General features: G+C 43.1%; 1 protein-coding gene across 2 annotated transcripts in view; it reads left to right on the top strand.

Annotated features, from left to right (window-relative positions):
• Positions 1 to 26,355, top strand: part of EYA2 (EYA transcriptional coactivator and phosphatase 2) — a 296,749-nt gene that overhangs the window by 170,178 nt on the left and 100,216 nt on the right. The window contains exons 6-9 of one of the 2 annotated variants that reach the window (XM_063633402.1): positions 8,269 to 8,336; positions 10,232 to 10,409; positions 11,796 to 11,828; positions 25,573 to 25,715. In XM_063633402.1, coding sequence (XP_063489472.1) covers positions 8,269 to 8,336; positions 10,232 to 10,409; positions 11,796 to 11,828; positions 25,573 to 25,715 — 422 coding nt within the window. The remainder of the gene's footprint in view (positions 1 to 8,268; positions 8,337 to 10,231; positions 10,410 to 11,795; positions 11,829 to 25,572; positions 25,716 to 26,355) is intronic. The other variant, XM_055266550.2, reaches the window with a different exon arrangement.

Raw genomic sequence — 26,355 nt, 5'->3', positions numbered from 1 at the left:
AGTAACAATAGGGTCTCACTCCCATTGCCCAGGCTGGAGTGCAGTAGCGCCATCTGGGCTCGCTGCAGCTTCAACTTCCCAGGCTCAGATGATATTCCTACCTCAGCTTCCAGAAGAGCTGGGACTACAAGCGTGCACCACCATGCCCAGTTAATTTTTTGTGTTTTTAGTAAAGATGGGATTTCAACATGTTGCCCAGGCTGATCTCGAACTCCTGGGCTCAAGTGATCCACCCTCCTCAGCCTCCCAAAGTACTGGGATTATAGGTGTGAGCCACCATGCCCAGCCTCATTTGGCATAATGTTTTCAAAGGTCATCCATGCTGTATGTAGCATGTATCAGAATTTCATTCCTCTTTATAGCGGAATAATATTCTATTGCATGGCTGAACCACATTCTGTTTATCTGTTCAGCCATCAGTGGACACTTGGGTCGTTTCCACCTTTCAGCCACTGTGAGTAGTGCTTTTGTGAACTTTTGCATACAAGTTTTTGCTTAAATACTTGTTTTCAATTATTTTGGATATAAACCCAGAAGTACAATTGCTGAGTCATATGGTAATTTTGCATGTACCTTTTTGAGGAATCATCCAATGTTTTCCACAGCTTTTTATGCACTGTTTTACATTCTGCCAGCATGTATGAGTGTTCCATTTCTCCATATCCTCACCAACACTTTTTTCTTTTTCTTTTTCTATCTTTATTATGGCCAACCTAGCGAGCATGAAGGAGCAGCAGTTTTCAGCCCAGACACTCGTGTTGGGTCATGGGACCTTTCCCATTCTGAGTTTCTGTAAACTGAAGGACAACGCCTATCTTAGAGAGTAGACAGCAGCGTCACATAAGTCACTGTACATAGCATCCCCAGCACAGCGTCCAACATGAGCTATGCTGTTCACTGGGGCACTGTATTAGTCTGTTCTCATGCTGCTAGTAAAGACATACCTGAGACTGGGTCATTTATAAAGGAAAGCGGTTTAATTGACTCACAGTTCCACATGGCTGGGGAGGCCTCACAATCATGGTGGAAGGCAAAGGAGGAGCAAAGTACGTCTTACATGGTGGCAGGCAAGAGAGCATGTGCAGGGGAACTCCGCTTCATAAAACCATCAGATCTCATGAGACTTATTCGCTATCACGAGAACAGCATGGGAAAGATCTGCCCCCATGATTCAATTACCTCCCACCAGGTCCCTCCCATGACATGTGGGAATTATGGGAACTACAATTCAAGATGAGACTTGGATGGGGACACAGCCAAACTGTATCAGGTACCAAGGCCACCTCCAGGCACCATATTACCCAGTGCTTCTCATTCTCACTGTCATGAAGGACAAGGGCTTCTTCCCTCAGTTAGCATAAAATAAAGATGAATCACCAGAATATGTATTCTCAGTAGGGGAAATATCATCCCAAGAGGGGAAAAAGTGGTCCCTGGGAGTGGAGCAAAAACACATACACATACCAAAACAGATATATAGTCTAACTATAATAGTAAAATTTCATGGGAGGTGGGGCAATTAGAGGAGAAAAAAAAACTATAAAAGAACCCTGGAGAAGGGTGGCAATAATGAAAAAAAGGTTGAAAAACAATGAAGTTTAAAGCAAGTTAAATTTGTTTAATTTTTATTTTATAATTTTTAATAAATTAAAAGCCTGATTTTTTATTATTAGATTTAACAAGCATAAAGTACTGTATTAAATTGCTCTGGAGGTTTAAATTTCTCTATTTATCTCAGACTGGTAATAAACACAGTGGCTTTCAATTTCTCTGTTTATCTCATCAAAGACTGGTAATAAACGGTTTGTGAGCAGGCGCCAATCTGCGGTCCACAGCTCAGTAGTGCTGTGCAGAAGCATCACTGCATATTCGTCTGTCTGGAATTATCTCACTTCCTTATGTATCTGTTCATTTGACTGTTGTCTGTCTCTCTTACCTGAATGTCAGTGTCAACACCATATCTAAAACAGTGCCTGCCACACAGTGATATTTGGTACATCACTGGAAATGAATTGTTGAGTGCCTGAGGGAATGAATGAACAAATGAATGAATGAATATCCACTTAAAAATTGTTTTGTTGGCTGGGCATGGTGACTTACACCTGTAATCCGAGCACTTAGGGAGGCCGAGGTGGGCAGATTGCTTGAGCCCAGGAGTTCAACACCAGCTTGGGCAACATGGCAAAACCCCATCTCTACAAAAAATTAGCCAGATGTGGTGGCATGCACCTGTAGTTTCAGCTACTCAGGAGGCTAAGGTAGGAGGGTCACCTGAGCCTGGGAGGTCAAGACTGCAGTGAGCCATGATCATGCCACTGCACTCCAGCCTGGGCAACAGAGTAAGACCTTGTCTCAAAAAAAAAAATTATTTTATGGAGTCAAGCACTGGAGGCTACTTTTATTTAAAACCCAAGAAAACCAATCAACCAAAAATGGTAGCAGTTCTCTGCCTTTGACAGAGACTCAAAATAGCAATGTCTTCAACAAGAAAGAAGTGTATTTCTCTCTCACCTAAAAGTCCTAACTAATGTGGCTGTTCTAGTCTGCAAATGTGATGGGAGTCCAAGCTCCTCATGTCTTGTTGCTCAGCTGCATGATCCAAGATGGCCCCATTCCATGGAGAAAGAGAAGCCGCCACTGCCCTTCAAAATTTACTCCTATCCCCTTGCCTAGAACTCATCATGTGGCCACATTTAGCCATAGGGAAGCTGAGAATTGTAGTTTTTATTCTAATCAGCCATGTGCCCAGCTTGGAAACAGATTCTATTAATATGAGAGAGAAGGAGTGAATCAATATTAGGGGACCCTCCAGGAGACTTGCCACCATCACCTTAAGAGGATGTTTTTTTTCATCTCATCCTTGCCTTCCCTCACTGGGCACTGTACCAGCCAGAAGGAAGAAAGAGGTCAGTGTTTCACATTCCAGCACCAAGCCAGGTCCGTTTGTCAAAACCCTCCAGAGACCACATCTTGTGGCACAAGACTTCTGGGGCCACATGCCCCCTTCTTCCTGGGTCCTCTCTGGCACAGGATGGATTTCTCACTGCAGGCACTCTGTGGCTGCCCTCACGCTGTAGTTTGTTCAGCTGTCCATTCTTCAGCTGACCCTGGGTCACAAAATGAAAATAAACAAGAGACTATTTTGGAGAAAGCATACCAAGGGACAAGACGATGGCCTGTTTATTTCCAAACCTGCCCTGAGTCATCATTTAGAAGGTTGATGCAAAAGAAAAGAGAAATCAGAAGACAAAACACTGCAGTCAGGAGTCTTCTGAGACAGGTGGCTTCCTAAGCTTTTGCAAGTAGGGTCACCATGGTAACCAGAACCAAACAGATGACCTCGAATGGAATAGACTGACCTAGACTTTCTGCTAAATGTGTCTAGGCAAGACATTGAGGACAGAGTGGGATTCCCAGACTGAAGTTTAAGCTGTGCTATAGTCAACAAAAATTTAATTGTACATTTTCAAATAACTAAAAGAGTATAATTGGATTGTTTATAACACAAAGGATAAATGCTTGAGGTGATGGATACCCCATTTACCCTGATTTGATCATTACACATTGCATGTCTCTATCAAAATAGCTCATGTCACCCATAAATATATACACCTACTGTGTACCCACAAAAATTAAAAATTTTTAAATTAAAAAAAATTTTAATGTAACAAATGAACCAAATTGTATATTGAGCTGCTGGCACAACCACATAGAGAGGAACTATCTTAAATGACTTTATTTACACATATTTTTATTCTTTTCCTTTTTCTTTCTTCCTTCCTGATGTTTCCAGCTTTTTTATCCTTTCCTTTCTATGAGAAGAATTTCCTGTACCCATTCTTTCTGGGTAGAGCTGTTGTAACAAATTCTCTTTGTTTTCCTTCATTTGAGGATGTCTTGATTTTCCCTTCATTCCTGAAGGATATTGTCTCTGGATATAGCATTCTGAGTTGATGTTTCTTTTCCTTAAGCCCTTGAAAAATGTTGTGCCATTTCCTTCTGGCCTCCATGGTTCCAGATGAGAAATCTGCAGTCATTCCTATTCTTTTTCCCTTATTCTGGGACATTTTGTTTGATTAATAAATGAATGAATTAAAGAATTAATCTCAGCTTCACAGCCTACCAGCTTTATGACTTGGGAAAAGCTCCATTCCTAAGCCTCAGTTTCTCTGTATAGAACATGGGAATGGCAATTATATACCTTCCTCTCAGGATCGATGTGAGGATTAAGTGCAGTTATATACAAAGTGCCTAATACAGTGCTTGGTGCATAAAGCACTCAATAATCTCAGTGGAGTGAATAAATGAATGCATGCATGAATTAATGAACTAATTAATGAACTCAGTGTCTTTGTGTAGAGAAGCCATGTGCTGCCATGGAAAGGCCCTGAGCTGGGAAGCAGGAGACAGGCTGAAGGCCTTCTCTGCTGCCAAGACCAAAGCACGGGATCAGCACTGTTTGCCTTCCCTCTGTGTGCCTCAATCTCCCCATTTGGACCATAAAGAATTTGGCATGGACTATTGGTTCCCAATTCTCAGTGTGTACTAGAATCTCCCAGGAAGGTTTGTTGTTGTTGTTGTTTTCATATACTGATGCCTGGCCCAACTCTAGACTAACTCAGATCAGACTCTGTGGGAAGGGCCCTCAGACTGCTTTTTTGTTTTGTTTTGTTTTTCATTTCAAGTTCTTTGGGAGATTCTGATGCAGAACAAGGGTTGAGATCCTATGGTCCCGATGGATCTATCATCTTGGATAATTTTAGAGGTGTTGCGGTTCCTTTATTTTCCTCTTATTTCCTCCTACCTCACCCCAGGAAGTAAGTTTCCTGGAGTCCATTGTGCTCATTTTAGCCGCTTTATAAAAAGTAGCGTGGGCTCTAGAAGCTTCTTGTTTGATGTAAGTCACTGCTCATTTGAGTGGCCATTTGTTTTCTAACCAGCCACTAGTGTGAATGTTTAGAGATGTGCCTGCAGTTGTGCGGTTGCTGCTTTAAAACCTCTGACAGCAGTCCATGCCCCTTCAGCAGATGCAAACCATGCTCCAGGCTTCCAGGTCCTGAAACATCCAGCCCCAACTTTCTTAATCTGACCTCATCTTATGAAAGAAGTCTATTGATTCAGTCCCATTCCTACTAAAATCCCAGATGGTGTTTAATAGAAACTGGCATGCAAAGTAACTAAAAGCTAAAACAACCTTGAAAAAGAACAAAGTTGGAGAACTTATACTACCTGGTTTCAAAACTCACCATAGGCCGGGCACAGTGGCTCACGTCTGTAATCCCAGCACTTTGGGAGGCCGAGGCAGGTGGATCACCTGAGGTCAGGAGTTCAAGACCAGCCTGGCCAACACGATAAAACCCCATCTCTACTAAAAATACAAAAAATTAGCTGGGCATAGTGGCAGGCACCTGTAATCCCAGCTACTTGGGAGGCTGAGGCAGGAGAATCACTTGAACCTGAGAGGCGGAGGTTGCAGTGAGCCGAGATTGTGCCACTGCACTCCAGCCTGGGTGAGAAGAGTGAGATTCTGTTTTTTTTAAAAAAAAAAAAAAAAAATCACCATAAAGCTTCAGTAATAAGGATAGGATGGAATTGGTATAAGATAGATAAATCAGTGAAACAGAATAAAGTCCAGAAATAAGCCTTCTCATTTATTGTCAGTTTATCTTTGGCAAAGGTACCAACTAATTCAAGGGGGGAGGAAATGGGTACCCCCTTCTCCATGATGTGTTTATAACATATTTCATGCTTGTATCAAAACATCTTATGTACCCCATAAATATATACACCTACTGTGTACCCACAAAAATTTTAAAAAATAATAAAATCAGTGGGGGAAAGGATAGACTTTTTACAGTGGTCCTGGAACAACTGTGTGTGTGTATATATATACATATATATACATACATATATATACACATATATACATACATATATATACACATATATATATGAAAAGATGAATTTAAGCCCTTATTCCACACTGTACACAAAGATTAACTTAAATTGGATCATAGACCTAAATACAAGAACTAATACTGTGAAATTTCTAGAAGAAAACACAAGAGCAGATCTTTGTGACCTTGAATTAGGCAAAAAAAGCAAAATGCATCAAAGAAAAAAAATCAACAACCTACAATTTTTTGCTCTCCAAAAGACACCATTAAGAAAAAGACAAGCCACAAACTGGGAGATAATATTCACAAATCATGTATCTGATCAAGGACTTGTGTCCAAGATATATAAAGAACTCTTATAACAGTAATAAGAGGTCAAAACTATTTTTTAAAAAGATTTGACTAGGGTTTGATGGGAAAAAGATGTGAGTAGATATTTCATCAAAGAAGATATGTGAATGGCTAAAAAGCACATGAAAAATGCCCAACACCATTAGTCATTAGAGAAATGCTACTTAAAACCACAATGAGATACAACCACATACTTAGTAGAGTGGCTGTAATCAAGAAGACTGAAATGACCAAGTGCCGGAGAATCGAGAACTCTCGTGCATTACCAGTCAGAATGTAAAATGGCACAGCCACTTTGGAAAACAGTTTGGCCATTTCTTTTAAAAGGTAAACATATGCTTACCATACAACTCTATAATTCTACTCTTAGGGATTTACCCAAGAGAAATGAAAATATATATCCATACAAAGACTTGTATGTGAATGCTTATATTGCATTATCCGTAATAGCCCAATATTGGATGTTGTACATCTATGCCATTGTGCATTGTTGTTTAATGGGTACATAGTTCCAATTTTACAAGATGAAAAATGTTCTGAAGATGAATGATGGTGATGAGTACCCAATAATGTGGATGTAGTTAATGCCACTGAACTGTACACTTTAAAATGGTTAAGATGGTAAATTTTATGTGGTATATATACCACAATTTTTAAAATAAATAATTTTTATTTTTTATTTTATTTACTGTTTTCTAGAGACAGGGTCTTGCCCTGTTGCGCAGCCTGGAGTGCAGTGGTGAGATTGTAGTTTACTGCAGCCTTCAACTCCTAGGTTCAAGTGATCCCCCCACCTCAGCCTCCCAAGTAGCTGGAACTATAGGCATGCGCCACCACAACTGGCAATTTTTTTTTTTTTTTCCAAGACAGAGTCTTGCTCTGTCACCCAGAGCTGGAGTGCAGTGGCACAATCTCGGCTCACTGCAACCTCCGCCTCCCGAGTTCAAGCAGTTCTCCTGCCTCAGCCTCCCGAGTAGCTGGGATTACAGGCACACACCACCACGCCCAGCTAATTTTTGTATTTTTAGTAGAGACGGAATTTCACCATGTTGGCCAGGTTGGTCTCAAGCTCCTGACCTCCTGATCCTCCCGCCTCAGCCTCCCAAAGTGCTGGGATTACAGGCGTGAGCCACTATGCCCAGCCAATGTTTTAATTTTTTGTAGAGACAACGTCTCACTACGTTGACCAGACTATTAGAGTGGCCACAATCAAGAAGACTGAAACTACGAAGTGCTGGAGAATCTAGAACTCTCGTGCATTCCTAGTAAGAATGCAAATGGCACAGCCACTTTGGAAAACGGTTTGGCCATTTCTTTAAAAAGTGAAACACTTAAATGACCAAACTCCGGGGCTAAAGTGATCCTCCCACCTCAGCCTCCCAAAGCACTGGAATTACAGAGAAATTTGAGGCCACCACACCTCGCCTCAAATTTTTTAAAAAATTATTAAGGACCAGGATCTGGGTAGTGGGCACTATCTCACTTATTTCTCACCACAGCCCTTTGAAAAGGACACCGTTTATTTTCCTCATCTATCCAGGAAATTGAGGTCCAGAGAAATTTGGTAACCAAAGTCACAGGTTCCATCCCAGCCTGACAGACCTCAAAGACCCCACCTGGCCACGGCACCCTCCTCCTGCATGTCCCTCTCCGACTGTAAGAAACCTAACCTGGCTCTTGGGTCTGGGCCGCCAACATGCCATCCGGATGGAGGAAGACCCAGAGACTTAGGGACCACGTGAGCCATAGTCACGGCTGCATCAGCAAGCACTTGGAAGCACCCAGGAGGCCGTAGTGATGCTGGTGGTAGGCGTCGCCAGAGGATTAGTGTCAACAAGTCTCACCTGGGTTGCTTTGGGACCGCTGATGTGAGGCATTACCACTAGGAACCAGAGCTTCTGCCCAGCTGTCACCCTTGAAGCCACATGGAGGGAGGTTCATGAAATGCTAACAACTGCTTTTAAAAAAAAGAAAGAAAGAAAAGAACCCTAACCTGTACCTCTGTTCCTCCTTCCCACAGGCACGACAGGGTTCTATCAAGGAGGAAATGGACTGGGCAACGCAGCCGGATTCGGGAGTGTGCACCAGGTAGACATGGCTCCCTCCCGATTCTTTCCTCAGTTCTTTCTGGAAATATTCCCCTTACATCAGGGCACCCAGGGAGCCCATGACACTCACAATCCCCATTGGGAACCTGTCTCTTATTCCCTGGGTTTGGAGACTACAGGGGTAGATTATGCAGAAGGCTGCTGGAAGGACACAGTATACAGGCAGAGATGTAGGAATTGTTAGAAGATTCCTGAGATGCCATGGAGATCTACTAGTATGTTCCATCTTGACTTGGACTCAGGACACCCATTGACTGTTGAATCTCGTATATATCAGTACAAACGGGTGGGTTCTTTCACCAGACCATGGGCTTCTCAAGGGGGACCGTACATCTTGCTCACCTCTGCATCCCCAGTGGTGACAGCCCAGCGCACAGTGGGGGCTTTATAAATACTTATTAAATCGAGCAAAGTCAACTCTATATAGGTAAATGTTGGCTAGTACTTTGATTCTCTTGGTGTCACTTAAAAAGTGAATTAAGAATTCGCGTCTGCTAAAGGTGTACAGTAACTCTGCTGTGTGTACACCTTCCCTGTAAACCTAAAATTATTTCAAAACAAAAGGTTCACCTGCTTTCAGGCTACCATTAAAACAGAACCACCCTGGGGTAGATGGGCTTTAGGAATATTTAACATATTTAGAGCTGAGGAATACACAATTCTTTTCCAGTGAGAATCTAAATAATTTAAAACTTAGCAAATGTAAAAATCGTTTCACGTATTTTTGCATTATTTCTAATGTACTATGTACATAGATAAAATACTTGTAAATAAAACAGTACTTTTTAAGATGTGGTTCTTAACCCTCTATTTCACCATTAAATCTGCGTTTTTCAAAAACACTGACTGCCCCCACCCACCCCCAGGAACTCTGACTCCTAGCTCTGGGGTGGGGCCCAGGAAACAGAACGTTCCATGAGTTCCGTGCAGGGTTGAGAAGTGCAGGGTTTGGTGATAGTGGGGCAGGATATTTGAAACAATGACTGTTGGAGAATTGGATTCGCTGGTCTGCTTAAAGCTTGATCAAAGGTGATTGGCAGCTATTGAATTGATCTCCATGACTCCCTCATAGAATATTCTGGACCCCTAATGCTGTGTAGGTGCTGCTGTATTTGCACCTTCTCCCCATGAACATAAAATGTCACCTGGTCTCCTGGGTTTGTGTGTGTGTCGTGTGGGTGTGTGTGTGGTCTTCCAGGTTTGTGTGTGTGTCATGTGGGGGAGGGGGCGGTGTGGTCTTAATTGTTAATGCATTTGTTTATTAATTTAACCAGTATTTGTTGAGTTACTGCATATACCAGGCACTGTTTCAGGTGCAGAGGATACAATAGTGACCAGGACAGGTGCCGTCAGGGCCACGTCTATATCCCTTAGGGTGGCCTGCGGACCTCCAGGTGCCAGCATCTGCATGCCTGGGCCAAGGGGCTTTTCTAGAACCAGTGCACAGGGCAGGCAGGAAGTGCCTGGGAATTAAAGCCCCCTGGGAGCAGCTCTCGAAGACCAACAAGTTGATGTATAAACCCCTCCGCTCCCTTAACCCATGGGAGAGGCAGTTCTGAGATGTGGATTTTAGACCATCTCAGCTTTTCCTCACAGGGCTCATCTCTGGTCACTACCATAGAAGCACCTGTGCAGGTTGCTATCCCACATGTCTCACTTCCCCGCTCCCCTGCTGGTGTCTCCTTCACCTTCCAAACAGCCTCCTTGCACTTGAATCCTTGCCCCGGGGTCTGCTTCAGGGAAACCAAAATGAAGACAGTTCCTGCCCACAGAGAGCTTTTATTCTAATGGAGAGACAGAGTGGCCAGGCTGACCAACGGCCCGAGCCCAGAAAGGCTTCCTCACGCATGTCCTTGGTTTGTTTTCTCTTCCCAGGACTATCCTTCCTACCCCGGCTTCCCCCAGAGCCAGTACCCCCAGTATTACGGCTCATCCTACAACCCTCCCTACGTCCCAGCCAGCAGCATCTGCCCTTCGCCCCTCTCCACGTCCACCTACGTCCTCCAGGAGGCATCTCACAACGTCCCCAACCAGAGTTCCGAGTCACTTGCTGGTAGGTGCAGTCACTGGTGGGGCCCTTCATGGCTGTGGTCTGAGAGCTTCTATGAAGGAGGGACCCGGACATGGGTCCCAATCGTAACCAACAGGTTACTCAAGGGTCATTCATGGATGTGGCCTGAGAGCTTCTCTGAAGGAGGGACCCGGACATGGGTCCCGGTTGTAACAAACAGGCTCCGAAGGGCTAAATCCGTCTCTCAGACATGTTTTGTTGGCCTTTCTGTTTGTGCATGTGTTTAATTGCATTTATGTTTAAAAGTCAGAAAATTTTATAAATACCTAAAAATTCTATTTTCTGGCTTCTTTTGAAAGAAGATCTGGCCATAGTAGCCACATTCCCAAGGAACACCGCTTGGTTAAAACTAAGTGTGTCTGCTCTTTTTAGAAAGGACACACCCAATTCCACATCTAGCTAGCTTGCCCCATGTTCATTACTGCCTGGCCCATGTAGGCCTTGGAGTTGATGAGCCCTAGTAGTATTTATAATATTACCAGCTGGGCACGGTGGCTCACACCTATAATCCCAGCACTTTGAGAGGCTGAGGCAGGTGGATCACCTGAGGTCAGGAGTTCGAGACCAGCCTGGCCAACATGGTGAAACCCCATCTCTACTAAAAATACAGAAATTAGCCTGAGTGGTGGCAGGCACCTGTAATCCCAGCTACTAGGGAGGCTGAGGTAGGAGAATCGCTTGAACCTGGGAGGCAGAGGTTGCAGTGAGCCGAGATCACGCCATTACACTCCAACCTGGGCAACAAGAGTGAAACTCCATCTCAAAAAATTAAATAAATAAAATATTACCCATCTGTTTCGTGCTGAGCACGTACCTGTGTGGTCTTCTCTAATCATTTACTTATATATTTATTCAACAAATATTTGTTAAGCTCCCACTGCATTCCAGGCCCTCCCTTTAGTTTGGGAAATAAAGTGCTGTGTAGAGTTAAGCTTTGCAGACAGGAATCAAATAATCATACAAATACCTCATTACAAACTGCGATAAGGAAAGGCATAATCCTCACGAAAACAGGTTTATATTATCCCCACCCTTTTTCTAGGTAAGAACAATGAAGATGAGAGTGATAAGGAGCTTGCTAGTAATTGGTGGAGCTGGGATCCAAACCCCAGTTTGTTGGCCCCCATAACCAGCACTCCTGCTATGTACTGGCCGTACACAGCCAAGAACTGTGTACACAGCCTGGCTGTGTATGGCCAGGAATATGTTATCTAAAACCCATTTGAGAACAGAAGGCCAGAGGCTTTCAAATGTTGATTCTTTGTCTAAGAGGGTTCAAGTATAGCGACTCAGGGTCCTCAAGAAGTATACAATCCTTCAAAACATCCTTAAGCATGTTCATTTTTTTTCTTTCAACTTTTATTTTAGGTTCGGGGGTACACATGCAGGTTTGTTACATGGGTAAGTTGCATGTCGTGGAGGTTTAGTGTACAGATAATTTTGTCACCCAAGTAATCAGCATAATACCCACTAGGTAGTTTTCCAGTCTTCACCTTCCTTCCATCCTCCACCCTCAAGTAGGTCCTTGGGTCTATTGTTCCCTTCTTTGTATCCATGTGTACTCAATGTTTAGCTCCCACTTACAAGTAAGAACATGTGGTATTTGGTTTTCTGTTCCTGTGTTAATTCACTTAGGATAATGGCCTCCAGCCCCATCCATGTTGCTTCAAAGGACATGATCTTATTTTTTATGGCTGCTTAGTATTCTATGGTGTATATATACCACATTTTATCCAGTTCGCCATTGATGGACATCTAGGTTGATTCCATGTCTTTGCTATTGTTAATAGTGCTGCAATGAACATATACATGCATGTGTCTTTATGGTAGAAAAATTTATATTCCTTTGGATATATACCCAGTAATGGGATTGCTGGTATATACCCAAATGGTAGTTTCATTTTAAGTTCCTTGAGAAATCTTCAGGCTGCTTTCCACAGTGGCTGAACTAATTTACATTCCCATGAACAATGTATAAGCATTCCCTTTTCTCTGTAACCTTGCCAGCATCTGTTATTTTTTGACTTTTTAATAATAGCCATTCTGATTGGTGTGAGATGGTATATCATTGCGGTTTTGATTTGCATTTCCCTAATGACTAGTGATATTATTTTTTCATATGCTTGTTGGCTGCACGTATGTCTTCTTTTGAGAAGTGTCTGTTCATGTCTTTTGCCCATTTTTTAATGGCGTTGTCTTTAAGAATGTTTGTTTCTGATGGCACAATAGTTTTAGCAAACCCTTTTGATTAGCCAAGATTTTTTGGCTTCAAAAGATATAGAAAATCCAATTCAAACGAGTTTAAGAAAAAACAAATGAATTTTTAGGTGTATCTAACCAAGATGTACAAGGGTTTAGGGCTAGGTCCAGGTGTTCCAATGATAATGTTGAGACTTAGTTTCTTTCTTCCTTCTGGCTCTGAATTTTCCTGAGTTCATTTCATTCTCAGGCAAGCTCCTCCCCTCTGGTGACGAAGATGGCCACCAGCTACCCAGAGCTCAATCCTGTCTGCTAATCCATCCCAGCAAACATAGTTCCTCCTTCTTAGCCATTCCTGCAAAAGTCCCAAGTAAAGCTCCCATTGGCCCAGCTTAGGTCACATGCTCATCCCCAAACCAATTTCTGTGGTCAGTGGAATGGAATGCTGGGATGAAGCAGCAGACTTTGGGCTCATGCCTACAGCTGGAGCTAGAGTTGGGGTCAGCCTCACCTCAACCACCAGGGACTGAGAGTGAGGAAGAGGTGATCACCTCAAAAAACCCAGAGCACTGTAACTACAAGAAGACAGAAGAGACACTGGGTGAGCAAAAACAATAAATGTCCACAACCTTGATATGGATCCCACCTACACTATGAGCAACATGTGGCAGAGTCCATGTCCTGACCCCTCTGTGGTCACAGAACTTGGTATGTAACATCCCTGTGCAACTAACATACCAGCCTATGGATTCATTCATTCATTCTCCAGACCTGCTACGCACATCTCTTTTACAAGATGGTTTTGGCTTATCAACATTAAATAACAGGGAGCAATACATTAGAATGTCAGTAGATATCACAGAGTTTTGTTCCTTTGTCTTCTTTTCTGAGACCTATTGATGTTGTAGGGCTTTGCAGAAGCTAGGGTAGCACGATGGTGTGGAGACAGTCATCAACAAATATTAATTGGTTGATTGTTAGAAAAGGAAGAATAGGGAAGGCCCACCTGTTTTGTTCCTGGGGTTCTTGGTGTGGCTACTGATTTTAGCCCTTAAATTTTCCATCACTGGGAATGAGTGAGTTATCCTTGGTTTGATGACAAATGGAGACAATATGGCAAAGCATGTTAAATAAAGTCAACTTTTTAAAAGTTTTAGAGCTTCAGCATTGATTTTGGTCATTGTGATCCCATCCCAGAATATTTAATGATGCATAGTACCTATTTAATAACTTTCTTTGAAGAGTTTGAAGTTTAACAAAGTTTTTCTGTCATCATCTTGAATTATCTTTAGCCATCCTGATTTGCAGAATGTGGTTCTTCCGATCTCATTTCAACAAAGGAGAGAAAAACAAAACACTGATGAGAAATTAGGGCAGAGAGGAACTATAAGCAGGAAATCATCAAGTAGATGCCACTATCCATCTATAATTCAATGGTGAACTGAACGGCAAACGAAAACCTTACTTCCCCAGAATTTGAGTTTTATGGGAAGGTTCTCTTTATTCCCATCAGGAGTGAATATAAAGGCTCATTGTGTCTCTTTGAAATTTTTCTGTCTTGTTTCCCTCTGTTCTTCCTTTATTCCTTGATCAAAGATTCAACAATAAGTGGTTGAGATGGTTTTTACTGTGTGTCTAACAAGCTGACATAAAATCTAATGACGTAAATAATGGTCAGCTGTAACTGGGGTCGCCTGCCTCTTTGTCCTAGTGTTCACTGTAAAGGAAGGGAATTTAAGCATATGTGTGTGCGTGCATGCGTGCATGCACACACACACACACTCACACACACACACACACACACACACACATTCATGCACTCTTTTTAAATTTCCCATAAAAACTCTACTTTTGAAATTATCCAGGATATCCTTGAGTGGTTGGTTCCAAACTCCAGAGGCTCTAGAGGTTTACTGACAGATCACACTCACTCTGTGCACTGCCTGGATATAGTATTTTGGTGCTCTCACCACTCACATCCCCCACCCACCCCAGCCTCGCCACAGGACACTCTGCATTGACATGCATTAATGTGTGTGTGAAGTGCCAACAATTTGCAGATGATTACAGGGCAATTTGCTGATATAGAGAGCAGAATCTGAACATCTCATGTTACTTAAGAGAAAAACCAAATCATTGGTTCCTTAAGGATTTTTTTCTTTTTACATTTTTAAGTATGATATAAATTATCTAAAAAGAAGTTGAAGGATTTTTTAACTTCTAAGATCAACTTCCTTTGCCAAGAGAAGAAGAATTTTTTTAATCAAGAAGAAATTGGGAAGCCTCTAACCGTGCAATTTGCCAACATCTAACAAAATTTAAAATGCATAGACCTTTTAACTCAACTATTCGACATCTAAGAATTTATCCTAAAGATAAACTTTGACCTAGGTACAAACACTTAAGTAAAAAGAATACTTATTTTTTTCACTCTGATTAAAAATTCATTAATATTATTATGCAAATAATTTTCGTGATAACCACAAGGGTTTTGTACTGTTAGTACATAAATACATACAAAAATGCATTTTGAAACTTCTTGTATCCCCTTTATCCTTTTCAATTTCTGTTTATGTTTGCTCTACAATATATACGATGAATCTGTGCAGTGGAAAATTTTTTGCTGATGAGTGTGGTACAATCAGAAATGTTTGGAGACTGTATCAGTTTCTTCTTGCTGCTGTAACAAATTATTATGACCTTTGTGTCTTAAAACAACACAGTGATTATTTTACAGTTCTGGAGGTAAAAAATGCAACATGGCTCTCACTGGACTAAAATCGAGGGGTCAGCAGGGTTATAGTATTGGAGGCTCCAGAGGAGAATCACTTCCTTGCCCTTCTACCTGCAGAGGCCACCTGCCTTCCTTGGCTCATGACCCTGCATCATTCCAGTTTCTACTTACATTGTCTCATCTCCTTCTCTAACTCCTGCCCCCCACCCCTTATAAGGACTGTTGTGATTCCACTGGGCCCACTCAGAGAATCCAGGATCATCTCCCCATCTCAAAGTCCTTAAGTCAGTCACATCAAGAATATTTATTTTTTTAAAAAAGAATATTTATTGCAGCAGCATCATAGCAAAAGGCTGGAAACAACCTGGATACCATGCCATTAACAGGAAACAGGTTAAATCAATCATGGTGCATCCACCAGTAGCATACTATACAGCTGTTAAAAAGAATAAGGTAGATATATTTGTGCTACTATGGGTTTCTCTTTCAGCTATTGTGATAGGTTAAAAAAAAAAGCAGGAGGCAGAATTACATGTGTAATGTGAGCCTGAGTTTTTTAAAAGTTTAAGTGTAGGTTAATACCCATATTTACTCATATTCGATAAGGAATTTCTAGAAGGATGCAATAAGAACTGTTAATAGTCATTTTCTCTGGAGAGGAAAACAAGATCTGGAGTGAAAGGAAAAGACTGTATGTAACAGGCAATCTGTAGAACACTCCACCCAACAGCAGCAAATACACATTCTTTTCAAGTGCACATGGGACATTTACCAAGATAAATATTAATATCTTCTGGACCATAAAACAAGTTTCAGTACCTTTAAAAGAATCAAGGCATATAAAGCATGTTCTCTGACAGCAGTGGAATTAAATTAGAAATAAATTACAGAAAGATTTTTGGGAAGTTCCCAAATCTTCAGAATCTCAATAATATACATTTCAATGACCCATGGGTCAAAGAAGAAATCAATGGGAAATTAAAAAGCACTTTAAACTGAATGAAAATGAAAACAAATATATCAAAATTTATGGAATGTCATTAAAGCAGCACTTAAAGGGAAATTTATAGCACGAAGTACCTGTATTAGAAAAGAAGACACACTTACCACAGGTATCAGGTGAAGGAAGGAAGGAAGGAGGGAAGAAAGGAAGGAAGGGAGGGTCAGAGGGAGGAGAGGGGAGTGGAGGGGAGGGAAGGTTGGTCAAAGGATACAAAATTTTAGTTAACAGGAATAAGTTCAGAAGAACTATTGTACAATATGGTGACTATAGTTAATAAATAAGGTATTTGTATTAGTCTATCTTCATGCTGCTGATAAAGACACACCTGAGACCGAGCAATTTACAAAGGAAAGAGGTTTAATGGAAAACTCAGTTCCATGTGGCTGGGGAAGCCTCACAGTCATGGCTGAAAACAAGGAGAAGCAAGTCACATATTACGTGGATGGCAGCAGGCAAAGAGAGAGCTCGTGCAGGCAAACTGCCGCTTTCTTAAAACCATCAGATCTTGCGAGACCCATTCACTATCACGAGAACAGTGCAGGAAAGATCCTCCTTCTTAAAGAGACAAGGTCTTACTCTGTCACCCAGGCCGAAGTGCAGTGGTACGATCATAGTTCTCGGTAACCTCGAACTCCTGGACTCAAGCAATCCTCCTCCCTCAGCCTCTCGAGTAGTTGGGACTACAGGTGTGTGCCACCATGCACAGCTAATTTTTAAATTTTTTGTAGAGATGGGACTTGCTCCTCCTTGTCTTCCGCCATGATTTTGAGGCTTCCCCAGCCACATGGAACTGAGTTCTCCATTAATCCTCTTTCCTTTGTAAATTGCTCAGTCTCAGGTATGTCTTTATCATAATTCAGTCACTTCCCACTGGGTTCCTCTCATGACATGTGGGAATTGTGGGAGTTACAATTCAAGATGAGATTTGGGGCCGGGCGTGGTGGCTGACGCTTGTAATCCCAGCACTTTGGGAGGCCGAGGCGGGCGGATCACGAGGTCAGGAGATCGAGACCACGGTGAAACCCCGTCTCTACTACAAATACAAAAAAATTAGCCGGGCGTGGTGGCGGGCGCCTGTAGTCCCAGCTACTCGGAGAGGCTGAGGCTGGAGAATGGCGTGAACCCGGGAGGTGGAGCTTGCAGTGAGCCGAGACTGCGCCACTGCACTCCAGCCTGGGCGACAGAGCGAGACTCCGTTTCAAAAAACAAAAACAAAAAAAAAACAAACAAAAAAAAAAAGATGAGATTTGGTGGGGACACAGAGCCAAACGCTAACAGTGTTATATACTTGAAACTTGCCGAGAGAGTAGATTTTAAGTGTTTTTAATAAAAAAAAAAAGTGAACATTAATTAGCTTGATTTAACCATCCCCAATATATACATATATCAAAACATGTTGTACATCATAAATATACACAATTTTTATTTGTCCAATTAAAAAATCATCATCATCATCTACAGGGTTGCTGTGAAAATTGAAATAAAAAGGCTGGGCGTGGTGGCTCATGCCTGTAATCCCAGCACTTTGGGAGGCTGAGGCGCATGGATCACCTGAGGTCAGGAGTTCAAGACCAGCCTGGCCAACATGGCGAAACCCTGTCTCTACTAAAAATACAAAAATTAGCCAGGCGTGGTGCCACATGCCTGTGATCCCAGCTACTCAGGAGGCTGAGGCAGAGAATCACTTGAACCTGGGAGGCAGAGGTTGCAGCGAGCCAAGATTTCACCACTGCACTCCAGCCTGGGTGACAAAGCGAGACCTTGTCTCAAAAAAAAAAAAAAAAATGTGCATTGCCAATTATTATTATTATTATACTATTATTATTATTTTGAGACAGAGTCTCAATCTGTCGCCCAGGCTGGAGTGCAATGGTGTGACCTTTGCTCACTGCAACCTCTGCCTCCCGGGTTCAAGTGATTCTCCTCCTTCAGCTTTCTGAGTAGTTGGGATTACAGGCGCCTACCACCATGCCCGACTAATTTTTGTGTTTTTAGTAGAGACAAGGTTTTACCATGCTGGTCAGGCTGGTCTCAAACTCCTGACCTCAGGTGATCCGCCTGCCTCGGCCTCGCAAAGTGCTGGGATTACAAGCGTGAGCCACTGTGCCCGGCCAACCCTGCCAATTATTAAGTAACATGCAAATGTAAATAATGATTAATGAAAATATATTTAAGAACTCACTTTCACCCAGACAGTTAAATATAATAATTTTCATCCAAAGATATGATTATTTAACTTAATTTAAAATTTTTTAAAAATAAGAAAATAAGTAAAACTCCATAAAGAGATAAAATGACATGCTCACCTATGTAGAAAATCTGATGGAATCTATGAAAAAGCTACTAGATCTAAAAAGTGACCTTAGCAGTGTTGCAGGGTACTAGGTGAATATCTAAAAATCAACAAACAACAGGAAATAGAATATTTTAAATGCCATTTGAAATAGTATCAAAGATGTGAAATACTCAAGGTTAAATTTGGCAAAAGATATGCATGACTTTACACTAAAACCTATAAAACTGCTGAGAGAAGTTAAAGAAGGCATCAATAAATGGAGATAATCAGAAGACTTAATATTGTTAAAATGCCAGCTCTTCCCAAATTGATCTGTAAGATTGATACAATCTCTATAAACATCTCAGACTTTTTATTTTTTTAGAAATTGTCAAGCTGTTTCTGAACTTTAAATGGAAATGCAGAGGACCAAGAAGAGCCACAATGACTTTGGTAGAGAAGAACAAAGTTAGAGGGCTAAGACTACCTGATTTTAAAATCCATTTTAAAGCCACAGTACTTAAGACAATGCAGCATTGGCATAAAGATAGACAAATCAATGGAACAGAATTGAGAGTTCAGAAACAGGTTGGGTGCCGTGGCTGGTGCCTGTAATCCTAGCACTTTGAGAGGCCAAAGAGGGAGGATCACTTGAGGCCAGAAGTTTGAGACCAGCCTGAGCAACATAGCAAGACCCTGTCTCTGCAAAAAAATAAAAACAACCCAGGCAGTGGGTTGTGCCTGCAGTTCCATCTGCTCAGGAAGGTGAGGTTGGAGAATTGCTTCAGCCAGGGGTTTGAGGATCCAGTGAGCTATGATCACACCACTGTACTCCAGCCTGGATGACAGAGTGAGACCCTGTCTCCAGAGTAAATAAATGAATTAACCCACATGTATATGGTCACCTGATTTTTGACAAAAGACAATTCAATGGAGAAATGGAGAAAGGACAGTCTTTTCAACAAAAGATGCTGGAACGGCTGAGCACAGTGGCTCATGCCTGTAATCCCAGCATTTTGGGAGGCCAAGGCAGGTGGATCACCTGAGGTCAGGAGTTCAAGATCAGCCTGGCCAACATGATGAAACCCCGTCTCTACTAAAAATACAAAAAATAGCCAGGCATGGTGGTGCACACCTGTAATCCCAGCTACTTGGGACGCTGAGGCAGGAGAATCCCTTGAACCCAGGAAGCAGAGGTTGCGGTGAGCCAATATCATGTCACTGCACTGCAGCCTGGGTGACAGAGCAGGAGTCCGTCTCAAAAAAAAAAAAAAAAATCCTGGAACAACTGAATATCTATACTTCATACCTTACATGACACACAAAAAAATGCAAAATAGATCATAGACTTAAATATAAAACTGTAATCTTCTACAAGAAAACATAGGAGACAGTTTTGTGACTTTGATTTAGGCGAAGATTTCTCATACGTAACACCAAAAATATGATCCAAAAAGAAAAAAAGAATATAAACTGGACTTCATACAAATATAAAACTATTCAGAGAATGAAAAGAAATCCGTGGTCCAGGAGAAAAATAATTGCAAGGCATATCTCTAATAAAGCATGTGTACCCAGAATATAGGAGTGTTCAAAATCCAATAATAAGAAAGCAAACAATCTGTTAAAGAAATGGGCGGGGCCAGGTGCAGTGGTTCATGCCTGTAATCCCAGCACTTTGGGAGGCCAAGGCAGGCAGATCACCTGAGGTCAGGAGTTCGAGATCAGCCTGGCTAACATGGTGAAACCCCATCTCTACTGAAAAATACAAAGTCAGCTGGGTGTGGTGGCATGTGCCTGTAATCCCAGCTACTTGGGAGGCTGAGTCAGGACAATCGCTTGAACCCAGGAGGTGGAGGTTGCAGTGAGCTAGAATTGCGCCACTGCATTCCAGCCTAGGCGACAGAGTGAGACTCTGTCTCCAAAAAAAAAAAAAAAAAGGAAACAGGCAGGCTCCGTGCAGTGGCTCACGCCTGTAATCCCAGCACTTTGGGAGGCCAAGGCCGGCAGATTGCTTGAGCCCAAGAGTTCAAGACCAGCATGGGCAACATGGAGAAACCCTGTCTCTACAAAAAATACAAAAATTAGACAGGTGTTGTGGTGCAGGCTTGTAGTCCCAGCTACTCAGGAGGCTGAGGCAGGAGGATCATGTGAGCCCAGGACATCGACACTGCAGGGAGCCGTAATTGTGCCACTGCACTTCAGCCTGGGCAACAGAGTGAGACCCTGTCTCAAAAAATAAAGAAATAAAAATACAGAAATGGACAAAATATTTGAACAGATGATAGATGCCTCACCAAAGAAGATATAGGGATGGCCAAAAGCACATGATTAAGATGCCAAACATCATTAATCATTAGAGAAATGCAAATTAAGTTCACAATGAGACACCACTACATACCCACTGGAATGGCTTTAATCACAAAGACGGACCATACCAAGGGCTGGCAAGGATGTGGAGCAGCCAGAACTCTCATCCACTGCTGGAAAATGGTACAACCACTATGGATAATAATTCATCTGTTTCTTTTTTTTTTTTTTTTTTTTTTTTGAGACAGGGTCTCACTCTGTTACCCAGGCTGGAGTGCAGTGGTGTGATCATAGCTCACTGCAGCCTCAACCTTCTGGGCTCAAGTGATCCTCTGGCCTCAGCCTCCTGAGTAGCTGGGACTACGAGCGTGTGCCACGAAACCCAGTTAATTTTTGTATTTTTTTGTAGAGATGGGGGTCTCATTATGTTGCCCAGGCTGGTCTCAAACTCCCAGGGTCAAGCAATCCTCTCACCTTGACCTCCCAAAGTGCTAGGATTACAGGCATGGGCCACCATGCCCAGCCTCATCCATTTTTTAAAAAGTTAAACACTACTTATTATATGACCTAGCAAACATGCTCAATAAAAATAAAAAGCTTACATCTAGACCAATGTGTGAATTGATGTTCATAACAGCCTTATTAGAACTGAAAACTAGAATCAACCCAAACGTCCACCCACAGGCGAATGGATAAGCAAATTCTGATGTATCCATACAATTGAATACTACTCAGCAATAGAAATGAAATATTAGGCTGGGCATGGTGGCTCATGCCTGTAATCTCAGCACTTTGGGAGGCCGAGGTGGGCGGATCATGAGGTCAAGAGATCGAGACCATCCTGGCCAACATGGTAAAATCCTGTCTCTACTAAAAATACAAAAATTAGCTGGGCGTGGTGGCGCATGCCTATAATCCCAGCTATTCAGGAGGCTGAGGCAAGAGAATCGCTTGAACCCGGGAGGCGGAGGTTGTAGTGAGCCAAGATCTCGCCACTGCACTCCAGCCTGGTGACAGAGGGAGACTCTGTCTCAAAAAAAAAAAAAAGAAATGATGTATCGATAAACACCACATGCACTGAATCTCAAAGCAATTATGCTGACCAAAACAAGCCAGAAAAAAGAATACGTACTATGTGATTCCAATTGTTTAAACCTCTAGAAAATTCAAACTAAAGTCTATAGTGAAAGAAAGCAGATTAGTGGTTGCCTGGGGAGGGTAACTGGAGGAAGAGATTATCCAAAGGGATAACAAGGAAATTCTTGGGGTGCTGGATTTGTTTATTATGTTGATTGTGGCAATGGCTTCACAGATGCGTACATACGTCAAAACTTAAGAAATTGTGTACTCTAAATATGTCTAGTTTATTGTATGTCAATTGCGCCTCAGCAATGCTGTTAAATAAGTAAACACATTAAAAGAGAGAAAGAAAAAGAATGAAATGACTCCAAGAAAGGTTTACATAAATTGCTCTATCCTGTGGATCTCTGACTGTGACCTTGAACTTTTACTCTGTATTAGTCTGTTCTCTCATTGCTATAAAGAAATACCTGAGACTGGGTAATTTATAAAGAAAAGAGGTTTAATGGCTGGGCACAGTGGCTCATTCCTGTAATCCCAGCACTTTGGGAGGCTAAGGCAGGCAGATCACTTAAGGTCAGGAGTTCGAGACCAACCTGGCCAACATGGTGAAACCCCATCTCTACTAAAAATATAAAAATTAGCCAGGTATGGTGGTGTGTGCCTGTAATCCCAGCTAAAGAAAAGAGGTGTAATTGTCTCATCGTTCCTCAGGCTGTACAGGAAGTATGATGCTGGCTGGCATCTGCTCAGCTTCTAGGAAGGCCTCAGGAAATTTACAATCATGGCGGAAGGTAAAAGGGAAGCAGGCACGTCTTACATAGCCAGAGCAGGAGAAGGAGGGGGCGGGGGGAGGTGCCACACATTTTTAAACAATCAGATCTCGTGAGAACTCACTCACTGTGCAGTACCCAGGGGCGGGGGAGATGGTGCTAAACCATTCATGAGAACTCCATGCCCATGATCCAGTCACCTCCTACGAGGCCCCGCCTCTAACACTCAGGATTACAATTCGACAGGAAATTTGGGCGGGGACACAGATCCAAACCATATCACTCATTCTCAATAATGTGTACATTTGGGTAAAGGCCTGCTTTTTTCGGTTTTTTGTTTGTTTGTTTGTTTTTGTTTGTTTTGTTACCCCTGCGAAATTGGTTTCACACAGACCTTATTTTAGACATTTCTTAGATAACTAGCATTTACCCCTCTTTTTAATATTTGCCTGTTTTAATGGGGGGCAACAAATGTTTTCTAAGTAGCCTTAAACTACCAAGTGAACCAGGAAGGACCTTATTTACATTGCTCTTCAGCATCTATGAATTGAGAAGAAATTCTTTTTCCAGAGGAAAGTCTTTGCTCACTCAATGTTTGCGAATCTCTCACGCTGTATCCTGAAGAGTCCGATGAGGTAGAAAACACCCAGCCATCCTGACAGCGCAAAATCATGTCTTGTCTCATTATGTCTTTAGTCTGTTAAGAAGCTTTTATAAATATTAAATAAACAAAGTTCAGTCCCTTGGGTTTTAAAGGGAAATAGTTCTTTCAGGGTAGAAGAAAACTCTCCCTAGCCAAGTATTTTTAGACAAAGGCATTGTCCCCTGATGATCCAAGAACTGGCAATTAGGGCAGGAAGGATGGGGTCTGTGTGACACATTTGGGAGCTAAACCAAGCAACTGTAAAGTGAGAAAATGGGATGGGATGTCCTCGAAGGTTCACGCTGTTTTACAGTTCTGTCACTCTCTAGTGACAAGGACAGGCCCAAATTTTAGTTCTGGCTCTGCCGCTCATTTGCAGACTCACATGGTCCAGTAAGTCACCTCACTAAACCTGAGTTACCTCGGTAGCTCAATAAGGGCAGTAAAGTACAATCAAAAGCCATGCATTTCAAACATCTGTGCTTAAGCAGCAACACAGCTGTGATGCTCGCTTTAGGACCTGGGTCGGGGACAGTGCTGCTTCACTCGTTTGAGACCGCTAGACAATCGCCGGAGGGCACAAGTGTGACAGCCTCTCAGTGGGGCCACACCCAGGAGCACCCCGAAGTGAGAAGCAGCAAGGACCCACATTCTGTGCTGCGTCTCTCACTAATCCACACATATCCGTGGGTTGAGTCCAGCCAGAACTCCATTCAAGTCACCTCCTAACTGCCAGGCTTGTGCTAGATGCTCTCGCCTATATAATCTCATTTACTTCCCAGATTGACAGATCTCTCAGCAGGTAAAGCTTAAAAGGCTTGCATTTAATAGAGAAAGAGCGGGGCGCTGTGGCTCACGCCTGTAATCCCAGCACTTTGGGAGGCCGAGGCAGGTAGATCACCTGAGGTCAGGAGTTTGAGACCAGCCTGACCAACAGGGTGAAACCTCGTCTCCCTGTCTCTACTAAAAATACAAAAATTAGCTGGGCATGGTGGTGGGCGCCTATAATCCCAGCTACTTGAGAGGCCAAGGCAGGAGAATTGCTGAACCCGGGAGGCAGAGTTTGCAGTGAGCCAGGATCACGCCATTGCACTCCAGCCTGAGCAACAGAGCGAGACTCTGTCTCAAAAAATATATAAAAATAAATAAAAATAGAGAATGGAGGGAGCCCAGTAGGGACAGGAAGGTAGAGAATCCTTCCCATGCAGCCCCCATTTACCTCTGGGGCAGAGAGAGGGGAATCTCCTAAAGGCGGAAGAGCGTAATGCTCAGCTACAGATAAATATGTGTTGCCCTCCTTCTGTTGGTCCAGGCATTCTCAGGTTTTCAGGTTGAGAGAGTTGTAAATGCATAACTCCTCCATCCTCATAGCACCCAGTGGCCCCTCCCTCACTCCCTGCACCAGGCTTTCCCTGACTAGCCCCATATAAATGAGTCACCTCTCAGCACTCCCTGCTGCCCCACCCTGATTGATTGAATACTCGATTGGTTGATTTTAGAGACGAGGCCTCGCTCTCTTGTCCAGGCTGGAGTGCAGTGGTGCTATCATAGCTCACTGCAACCTCTAACTCCTGGGCTCAAGCGACTCTCCTGCTCTGCCTCCCGAGTAGCTGGGACTATAGGCATGCACCACCACACGAGGTCAGCTTTTCTATACTTTGTAGAGACAGGGTCTTGCTATGTTGCCCAGGCTGGTCTCAAAGCAATCAAGCGATCCTCTCACCTTGGAGGTGCTGGGGTTACAGGCGTGAGCCACCACGCCAGCCCCCCTGACTTGTTAATTCTCTGTGGCACGTTTCCCTCCCGGGCTTGGTGTATGCTTACTTGTTAATGTGTCTGATGGCTGTCTCCTCTCACTAGCGTGGAAGTGCTGTGAGAACCAGAACATAATCCCACTGCCTGGAGCAGTGCCCGCTGACCAAGTGTCTGCTGGATGGATGAAAGATAATGAAGGTCACCAATGGGCAATTTAAGGGACTTCCAAGAGCAGTTTTCATCCTACACGGCCTTTGCCTCTGGTGCTGCCTTGGAACCCACTGCTTTGGAGCTAGACGGTGCTATTGGGATATTTCCCAGGAGGAGACGCCCAGCAAAGCTCATTTGTCCATCATTCCCTTTCTTACCCCAGGTGAATACAACACACACAATGGACCTTCCACACCAGCGAAAGAGGGAGACACAGACAGGCCGCACCGGGCCTCCGACAGCAAGCTCCGAGGCCGGTCTAAGAGGAGCAGTGACCCGTCCCCGGCAGGGGACAATGAGATTGAGGTAATCCAAAGGGGCTGTGTGTGACCTGGTGAATGTAATCCCCATCTGAGGCCCAAACAAGAGTGGGGACAGAGTTTTCTCCAAGTACGAGGCGGAGAATCGCCCTTTGTGTTTACAAAGCACGAGCAGGGAAGCATGAGGTTGTCCAAGCAGGTAGCCCTGGGGCCAGGACAGAAGAGAGGTTCTCAAACTGACGCAGCATCAGAATCACCTGGGGGAGGGAGGGGATGGTGCTTTTGAAATCAGGGATTGCTGGACCTCAGCCCTAGAGTTTCCAATTCAGTAAATCTGGGGCAGGGCACGAGAATTTGTGTTTCTGACAAGCCCCCAGGTGATTATGCTTCTCTGGGTTGAGGACCACAGTCTGAGAGTCCTTGATAAAGAAGAGAATGGGCCTCCAACCTTCCAGCTGGGTTAGAGTGGTTCTCTACCCTGGTTACACAGCAGAATCATCTGGGATGCTCTTTAAAAAACAGATACCCTGGCCCCATCCCAGACCAATTGAGAAGACTCACTGGAGGAACTAGGGGGAGGAGGGGAGTTTTAAACATTCTCCGTGGGGACTCTAATAGGGCTTAGATATTGATCTGTGTGGAGGCTGGCTCCAATGAGTGTGCCTCTACTCCTGGGAGTCTGGGAT

This window comes from Symphalangus syndactylus, chromosome 24, assembly GCF_028878055.3.
Source record: "Symphalangus syndactylus isolate Jambi chromosome 24, NHGRI_mSymSyn1-v2.1_pri, whole genome shotgun sequence".
In the NCBI taxonomy this organism is placed as follows: Eukaryota; Metazoa; Chordata; class Mammalia; order Primates; family Hylobatidae; genus Symphalangus; species Symphalangus syndactylus.
This window is presented reverse-complemented; position numbering and strand designations above follow the sequence as displayed.